General features: G+C 46.5%; 1 protein-coding gene across 3 annotated transcripts in view; it reads left to right on the forward strand.

Annotated features, from left to right (window-relative positions):
• The window catches only part of DYNC2I1 (dynein 2 intermediate chain 1), a 40,632-nt gene extending 35,534 nt beyond the window's left edge, over positions 1–5,098 (forward strand). For 2 of the 3 annotated variants that reach the window (XM_024753180.1, XM_024753183.1), the window contains 4 exons: positions 759–858; positions 999–1,130; positions 2,779–3,002; positions 4,605–5,098. In XM_024753180.1, coding sequence (XP_024608948.1) covers positions 759–858; positions 999–1,130; positions 2,779–3,002; positions 4,605–4,779 — 631 coding nt within the window. In that variant the 3' untranslated portion in view covers positions 4,780–5,098. The remainder of the gene's footprint in view (positions 1–758; positions 859–998; positions 1,131–2,778; positions 3,003–4,604) is intronic. The other variant, XM_024753182.1, reaches the window with a different exon arrangement.
• Positions 5,099–9,243: the final 4,145 nt, after the last annotated feature.

A 9,243-nucleotide genomic window follows, 5' to 3' on the forward strand; every position in this document is an offset into this window, starting at 1 on the left:
CTCGGCCCAGGCTGCAGGTGACCAGGGCAGCGGGCCCCGAGGCGGGGATCTCGGCTGGAGGTAAGAAGAGAGGGGAGACTGAGGGGCCGGATCCCCGACCCAGGACTGGGGCAGCGTGGCAGGAGCAGCCCTGGGCCCTGGCTGTTACAATACAAACACTGTGCAAGGTGGAAAACCAACAGCACACTAGATACAGTCTTTTAAAAAAGCGAGGAAAGTGCCAGAATAAGGGCGGAGCTTCAAGTCAGCCTGCAGGGCAGCGAGCTGGAGCTGACCCCTGCCTGGGACCCTGGGACGCACTGCCTCTCCAGCGGGAGAATCCCAGAAGCCGAGTCGGGGTGCGGTCAGGGGTCCTCAGCTGAGGAGCGAGTGTGGGGCAGACCAGTGCCTGGGGGCTGTCAGCACTGGGACAGCTGCCTGTGGGGGGCACGTCCACGGCCAGGCTCATGGGGAGGGTCACGACGCTGCCATGTGAGGGACACCCACCAGGGTACGAGAGAGAATTGTGCGATCAGAAAGACATTTCTAGAAATGGAACTGTTGTCTCTGAAATTTAAGTCTGTGAATGAAAGAGTGGCTTAGACAGTAGAAGAAAGAGCAAGAGGACGGGCTGAAGGAACTGTGCAGAGCCTATGGTAAGCGAAGGGGAAAGGAACTAGAAGCGCGTCCAGTGGCAGATGGCAGGTGACGGTGTTAAGTGTCACCTCCGCCCTGACAGTTTCAAGACTGCCCATCTGTTCATCTTTGCTGTTTTCCAGCCTTTCCCATAAAGGTTATGAGTTTTGGGGCTCCACACAGACACTGAGCGTTAAATTTCTGCCTTCAGACTCTAATCGCTTTGTTGTTGGCACAGACATGGTGAGTAACGGTCTAGATTTCATTCTGTAAGTATTTTTGTTGGAAGTAAACTTACTGTTTGCTTTAATCAGAATGTTGATTAAATTGCTTCAAGAATAAGAGCTTTACCCCGCCTGGTTCCCCCCTTACTCTCCCTTCAGGGCCTCATCAGCCATGGCACCAGACAAGACATGAGAGTGTCTCCCAGGTTGTTCAGGCCCCAGCAGCAGGGCATGAGGCCGGTGAAGGTGAACGTGATTGACTTTTCACCGTTTGGAGAACCGATATTCCTGGTAAGAACGCCTGTTTTTTAAGCACCGATTCTTTCGCAGCGTCTGCTGGGATCCACAGCGCTCGGGTCTGGTCTCCTGAAGTCCCATCCGTGTGGTCAGCACAGCTCGTTCCATGAGGCTGTCGTCTGGATCTTCTTCAGACCTTTTATTCTGACGTCATTTTCGGCTTGTAGAACAGTTACAAGGACGGCACAGAGCGTTCCCCCTCGCCCCCCACCAGCCTGAGTGTGCAGTGACACACTTGCCGTGGCCAGGACGCTCCACCCCAGGGGCTGGGTGTTGGTCTCCTGTAGCCCAGGTCAGCCCTGCTCTCTGCGGGTCTGAGTGCAAGCCCGCGACTGTCCTGACAGTGTCCTTTGTGAGCAGCGTCGTGGCCCGGGTCACGTGTCCTGTTCAGTCACTGTGGCTCCTCACCGCCTTCACTGGGACCGGCCTCAGCATCACACAGAGGGCCTGGGCGTCCTCACGATTAGATGCAGGCCTCTCCTGACCATGGGGCCCCCCCTTCCCCGTCTGGCCAGCCAGGGCCTGCTGCTGCGTCTTAGCCCCCGTGTCGGTCACCAGGCGGGTTCTGTCGCCCTGTCATTAATTCCATGGGAGCTGTCGCTGGTCGGAAGACTGCCTTTCCTCACGATCGTGTGTATTTCTTGTCTAAACGTGGACACACGAGGCTTTTCACTGTCTTCAGTGCGTCTCAGATTCGCTGCCTGCCTTTATTCCACTGCTCAGATGGTCCCCCCGGGGGAAGGGGTCCCTGGAGGTGGTTCTGACATCGTTCCGGGAGCCCCTCTTTGCTTTCTGGCACAGGAACCCTCGGGATCAGCCATTACTCCAAGGAGTCCTGGCTCCTGTTAGGAGAAAAATACTTAGAAACCAAGACCTGGGCAGTCAGAAGTGCTTGTGTACAGGACACGACATCGAGATCTCTTCTGGTCTCCATCTACTCACCACCCACCCGGCGTCGCACGCACACCCTAGTCCCCGGCTGGCCCAGGGTCCCCTCCACCCTCCCGACAGTGGGCACCTGGCTCTATTATGCATAAATCTGTTCATTTACTTTAGAAGCTTTCGTGATTGCTATATCTTGCCTCTGCTTTTTTTGAAAGATTAAATATGTGAAGAATTAAATATATTGAGTAAAAAGGAATTGTTTCCTTTTCCTAGGCTAAAAGTTTAGTCTTTAACTAGGCCAGCTGAGTTTTGTTTTATGGAAATTTCAATCCAAAAGGAACGTAAAGCCATATTATATGTGCAAATGTATGTGATTTTTTAAAAAAAGATGTCCGTCTTGCCAATCTTTTTTTTTTTTTTTTTCGTCTTGCCAATCTTAATGTCCTATGCTTGAGTCAGCAATATTCAGCTTTGTTAAAAATAAACACCTATTTATATGTTCACTGAATTCACCAATTATTAGCCCTTTTGGGGAGGGGCAGGGGGTACAAAGTGTATCAGCATCTCCAAACGCTCACCTTCGTGATTTGTGAGGACAAGATTTAATGTTACGATTTTATGTTTGGAAAACAAAATATAAACCAAATATTTTTGCTGTACAACAAAAAAAAGCTGATGTCCTGAAAATTTTCCTTGGCTACTGAGCTTGAGTAAAGAAGAGGAAAGAACTGTGATAAGGTTTCCCCGCCTCCCCCAGGCTGGCTGTTCTGACGGGAGCATCAGGCTGCACCAGCTGACGGCCGAGCACCCGCTCCTGCAGTGGGACGAGAGCACCCACGGCCGCGCCGTCATTGGCCTGCAGTGGTCCTCGACGAGACCGGCTGTGTTCCTGGTCCAGGACGACACATCCTGTGTGTATATTTGGGACCTCCTGGAGAGCGATTTGGGTCCTGTCGCCAAACAGCCCGTCTGTCCGGACAGGTAAGTCTGATGAAACTCAGGATGAGCTCTCCTAGGTGTTTTTTTGCAGAAGCATCACTGATGGTCTTTCTTACTTGATTTATGTATAAGGCCACCACACTTTAAAGTATGGTTATTTATATTTAAATATTAGTTTTATATTTATATATTTGAGTAAGATCTTGAGAAACCACTTTAAAGTGTGTTTGTTTCATATTTAGTCCAAAATAGTCTAAGGATCAAAGAATTATGTTATCTGTCGTTGATTTATTTATATTGAGGTATAACTGATGTAAAACATACTGGTTTCAGGTGCACAACATAATGATGCGAAGTTTGCATATAGTGTCTTATGATACGTCTGTCAGCTTACATAGTTCAGAAGCTTTTTCTTGTGATGAGAACTTTTAATATTTACTCTCAAATATGCACTACAGTGTTATTAACCATAGTTGCCATGTGTACACTGCGTCCCATGGCTTGTTCATTTTATAACTGGACGCTTGTACCCCTTTGCCCGTTTGGTCCACACCCCACCCCCTTCCTTTGGCAACCACCAGGCTGTTCTCTGTCTGTGAGCCTGTTTTGTGTGTGTATGTGTGCAGGGTGGAGGTGGGGTTTCACACAGAAGTGAGATCCCACGGTGTTTGTCCTTCTCTGTCTAACTTATTTCACTTAGCCTAATGCCCTCAAGGTCCATCCATGTTGTCACAAATGGATTTCCTTTTTTATGGCTGCATAATATTCGACATGTATATGGATATCTATACACACACACGCACACACACGCACACACGCACACACGTATATATACAAAACATCTTCTTTATCTGCTCGTCCCTTGATGGACACTTAGGTTGTTTCCATGTCTTGGCTCTTGTGAATAATGCTGCACTGGACATGGGAGTGCAGATATCTCTTCGAGATAGTGGCTTCATTTTCTTTGGATAAATACCCAGGAGTGGAATTGCTGGATTGTATGTTGGCTCTATTTTTAACTCTTGAGAAACCTTCACACTGTTCTCCATTGTGTCTGCACCAATTTACATTCCCACCAGCAGTGCAGGAGGGCTCCCTTTTCTCCACACCCTCTCCAGCATTTGTTATTTCTTATCTTTTTGATGATGGCCATTCTGACAGGTGTGAGGTGATAGCTCATTGTGGTTTTGATTTGCATTTCCCTGGTGATTAATGATGTTGAGCATCTTTTCACTTGTCTGTTGGCCATCTGTGTGTCTTCTTTGGAAAAATTTTCTGTTTAGATCTTCTGCCCATTTTGTAATTGGATTGCTTGGTTTCTCTGCTATTGAGTTATATGAGATCTTTATGTTTTGGTTATTAACCCCCTAACAGATGTATGATTGGCAAATACTTTCTCCCATTCTGTAGGTTGCCCTTTCATTTTGTTTCTGGTTTCTTTTGCTGTGCAGAAGCTGCTTCGTAGTCCCACCTGTTTGCTTCTGTTGCCTTTGCTTTTGGAGCCAGATCCAAAGTCATCCCCAGGTTGATGCCAAGGAGCTCCTCCCCACTGTGTTTACAGCGTTTCTCCTCTTCCTTCTCCCCCCTGGGAAGGTGGGTAATCGGGAGACGCGGGATCACACGGCGTGTGCTTCTCGATTTCAGGCTGGTGGCCATGACTGTCGTGGGTGAAGCAGAGAAGACCCGCAGTGGCTTCCTGGCCCTGGTGCTGGCCAGAGCCTCAGGCGACGTGGACGTCCAGTACTTGCGGCGGGAGTGGGTGGCCCCGGTGGGCGACGAGCTGCAGAGGCTGCGGCTGCTGCTGCGGGAAGCCCTGTAGGTCATGGGATGCCGCGAGGAAGCCGTGTGGTGACCCCGATGTTACAGCTGATGGGTGTACATTCGTGTAGATAGAAGGCGTGTGTCTGTCCAGAGTTAATTTTTCAAGAATGTCACTTCAATATGCCATAAATAAATTACTATTTTTGAATGGAAACAGCAGACATTTTAGTGTATAGTGAACTTCAAAGGCAACAGAGAGCCAGGTAGGATGCTCTTTTCCAAGAATATTTCTACTGATTTTCAGAGCAGCTTTAAAATATTGTAACATTTATTACTAGATTTTTAAACAATCCAAATAAAAATGCATTTAATGAACAGTTTTCTTAGTCATACATAAAATGACATATTCACAGGTTTAAATTAAAGGACTGACTGCTGAAATGACCTCCCACCTGTGTTTCTTTGATACTTTGCTGGACTTCCGCTGGTAATGTTGGGATGTCTTTTCAGACACATTTGCACTATGCTTTATTGTTAAAAATTAGTTTTGTCTAAAGATAATGCAAATATATAAATTCTCTTAATTGTACAGTTATAGGGATTTAAGGACAGGAGAATTCTGGGGTGACGGCCTTTGCCTACACCCAGTGTCACTGACACAGTGACAGGTGAGAGTTCAGTGGGAGGCAGGCTTGTTCTCTCTGGGCCACATGTGTCTGCTGCTTCGCCAGCGATGGGACGGTTTCACCCCAGAACTGGGACCAGGCAGAGAACAGTCAGGCTCCTAGGGCCTGGGGCACCCTCAGCAGGCCAGCACCCGGCGCTGTTCACCGAGTTTCTCATGAATCCCTGAACTTCCCATCGTCCTCTTAGGATGCTGCGCCCTGCCTACACCTCAGAACTGCGGCGCTGCCCAGATCCCGCCAAGGACCAGGAACCGGGCGACGCGACCTGCGGGCACGGAGGCGTCGGGCCTTGACGGCCCACCGTGGGGTCCATGCGGGCCCCCTGCGCTCGCCTCCTGCGCCACTGGAGCTCGGCGCCCGGCACACCTTGTGTCCAGCGCCGCGGGGTGAAGAGGGGTCGGGTGGTGTCGCGGGGGGCGGTCCAGGCGCTCACCTGGACAGTGTCCAGTGGGTGCCTCCCGTGGGTGACCTTCGTGGGAGCCCCTCGCGGCAGCCCCCCACCCCAGCGGCTCCCCGGGGGTTTCTCGCGGGTCCAGTCCAGGGTCTCCTCCACCCAGGTTTGGGCTCCATCCTCGAGACTCGCGGACCCGCCCGCCGAGGCCTTTGCTCCTTCCGCGCGACCGGTCCCGGGAAACAGCATATGAGAGTGTCGTGTCGTGTCGTGTCAATTCCCAGGGAACCAACAGAGTCTGAAACGGGTGGAAGTGAACAGTGCAAAGCAGAGGCCAGAGAGGGCGACCCCCGTGCAGGCGACGCTCCCCAGCCCCGCATCCAGCTCCCCGCCCCCCTCTCCCCCGAGAGACCGAGACCTGGTCGCGCAGACCGCCACACGGGACCCGCCCCGGAGCCCCGGAGTCCGCTCCACTGCCCGGGTCAGCAGCAGCCTCCCGCAAGGCCAGCTCCACTGGGCTGAGCCAAACTGACCGGAACCTGTAAATCCATCGGGAATATTTAATTTATGTACAGTGGTTAGAATAGAAGAATTCTCTTAAATATGACGGTACCATCTTAAAATTATAAAATGGGATATTACCAGTTTTTTTTTTTAATTGGAGTAAAATTGCTTTACAATGTTGTGTTAGTTTCTGCTGTACAATGAAGTGAATCAGCTATATGCCTACATATATCCCCTCCGTCTTGCACCTTCCTTCCCCCGTTTCCCCCCCATGTAGGTCATCACAGAGCACTGAGCTGAGCTCCCTGTGCTATACAGCAGGTTCCCACTAGCTCTCTATTTTACACATGGTAGTGTATATATGTCAATCCTGATGTCCCAATTCGTCCCACCCTCCCCTTACCCCACTGTGTCCACGTGTCCATTCTCTACGTCTACATCTCTATTCCTGCCCCACAAATAGGTTCATCTGTACTATTTTTCTAGATTCCACATATATGCATTAATATACAGTATTTGTTTTTCTCTTTCTGGCTTACTTCACTCTGTGTGACAGACTCTACGTCCATCCACGTCTATACAAATGACCCAATTTCATCCCTTTTTATGGCTGAGTAATATTCCATTGTATGTATGTACCACATCTTCTTTATCCATTTATCTATCGTTGGACATTTAGGTTGTTTCCATGTCCTGGCTGTTGTAAACAGTGCTGAGATGAAGATTGGGGTACATGTGTCCTTTTGAATTATGGTTTTCTCAGGGTATGTGCCCAGTAGTGGGATTGCTGGGTCATATGGTAGTTCTAGTTTTAGTTTTTTAAGGAACCTCCATACTGTTCTCCATAGTGGCTGTACCAATTCACATTCCCACCAGCAGTGCAAGAGTATTCCCTTTTCTCCACACCCTCTCCAGCGTTCATTGTTTGTAGATTTTTTGATGATGGCCGTTCTGACCGATGTGAGGTGATACCTCATTGTAGTTTTGATTTGCATTTCTCTAATGATTAGTGATGTTGAGCATCTTTTCATGTGCCTCTTGGCCATCTGTATGTCTTCTTTGGTGAAATGTCTCTTTAGGTCTTCCACCCATTTTTTAATTGGGTTGTTTGTTTTTTTGATATTGAGCTCATGAGCTGTTTGTATATTTTGGAGATTAATCCTTTGTCCATTGCTTCATTTGCAAATATTTTCTTCCATGCTGAGGGTTGTCTTTTTGTCTTGTTTATGGTTTCCTTTGCTGTGCAAAAGCTTTTAAGTTTCATCAGGTCCCATTTGTTTATTTTTGTTTTTATTTTCATTACTCTAGGAGGTGGTCAAAAAAGATCTTGCTGTGGTTTATGTCAGAGAGTGTTTTTCCTATGATTTCCTCTAAGAGTTTTATAGTGTCCGGTCTTGCATTTAGGTCTTTAATCCATTTGGAGTTTATTTTTGTGTATGGTGTCAGCGAGTGTTCTAATTTCATTCTTTTACATGTAGCTGTTCAGCTTTCCCAGCACCCCTTATTGAAGAGTCTGTCTTTGCTCCATTGTATGTTCTCGCCTCCTTTGTCATAGATTAGGTGACCATATGTGCATGGGTTTATCTCTGGGCTTTCTATCCTGTACCATGGATCTATATTTCTGTTTTTGTGACAATACCATAATGTCTTGATTACTGTAGCTTTGTAGTATTGTTTGCAGTCAGGTTGCCTGATTCCTCCAGCTCTGTTTTTCTTTCTCAAGATTGCTTTGGCTATTCAGGGTCTTTTGTGTCTCCATACAAATTTTAAGATTTTTTTGTTCTAATTCTGTGAAGAATGCCATTGGTAGTTTGATAGGGATTGCACTGAATCTGTAGATTGCTTTGGGTAGTATAGTCATTTTCACAATATTGATTCTTTCAGTCCAAGAACATGGTATAGTATATTTCTCCATCTGTTTATGTCATCTTTGATTTCTGTCATCAGTGTTTTATAGTTTTCTAAGTACAAGTCTTCTACCTGCTTAGGAGGTTTATTCCTAGGTATTTTATTCGTTTTTTTGTGATGGTTAATGGGATTGTTTCCTTGATTTCTCTTTCTGATTTTTCATTGTTAGTGTATAGGAATTCAAGAGATTTCTGTGCATTAATTTTGTATCCTGCAACCTTACCAAATTTATTGATTAGTTCTAGTAGTTTTCTGGTGGCATCTTTAGGATTTTCTATGTATAGTATCATTTCATCTGCAGTGACAGTTTTACTTCTTCTTTTCCAATTTGCATTCCTTTTATTTCTTTTTCTTCTCTGATTTCTGTGGCTAGAACTTCCAAAACTTTGAATAAGAGTGGTGAGAGTGGACATCCTTGTCTTGTTCCTGATCTTAGTGGAAATGCTTTCAGTTTTTCAACACTGAGTATGATTTTTGCTGTGGGTTTGTCATATATGGCCTTTATTATGTTGAGGTAGGTTCCCTCTATGCCCATTTTCTGGAGAGAATTTTTATCATAAATGGTTGTTGAATTTTGTCAAAAGCTTTTTCTGCATCTATTGAGATGATCGTATGATTTTTATTCCTTAATTTGTTAATATGGTGTATCACATTGATTGATTTGCGTATATTGAAGAACCCTTGCATTCCTGGGATAAATCCCACTTGATATGGTGTATGATCCTTTTAATGTGCTGTTGGATTCTGTTTGCTAGTATTTCATTGAGGATTTTTGCATCTATGTTCATCAGGGATATTGGTCTGTAATTTTCTTTTTTTGTAGTATCTTTGTCTGGTTTTGGTATCAGGGTGATGGTCACTTTTGTAGAATGAATTTGGGGGAGTGTTCCTTCCTCTGCAATTTTTTGGAAGAGTTTGAGAGTTTGAGAAGGATTGGTATTGTCTCTAAATGGTTGATAGAATGTGAATGTGAAGCCATCTGGTCCTGGACTATTGTTTGTTGGAAGATTTTTAATTACAGTTTCAATTTAAT

This window comes from Neophocaena asiaeorientalis, unplaced genomic scaffold (assembly GCF_003031525.2).
Source record: "Neophocaena asiaeorientalis asiaeorientalis breed wild unplaced genomic scaffold, Neophocaena_asiaeorientalis_V1.1 scaffold576, whole genome shotgun sequence".
Lineage (NCBI taxonomy): Eukaryota > Metazoa > Chordata > Mammalia > Artiodactyla > Phocoenidae > Neophocaena > Neophocaena asiaeorientalis.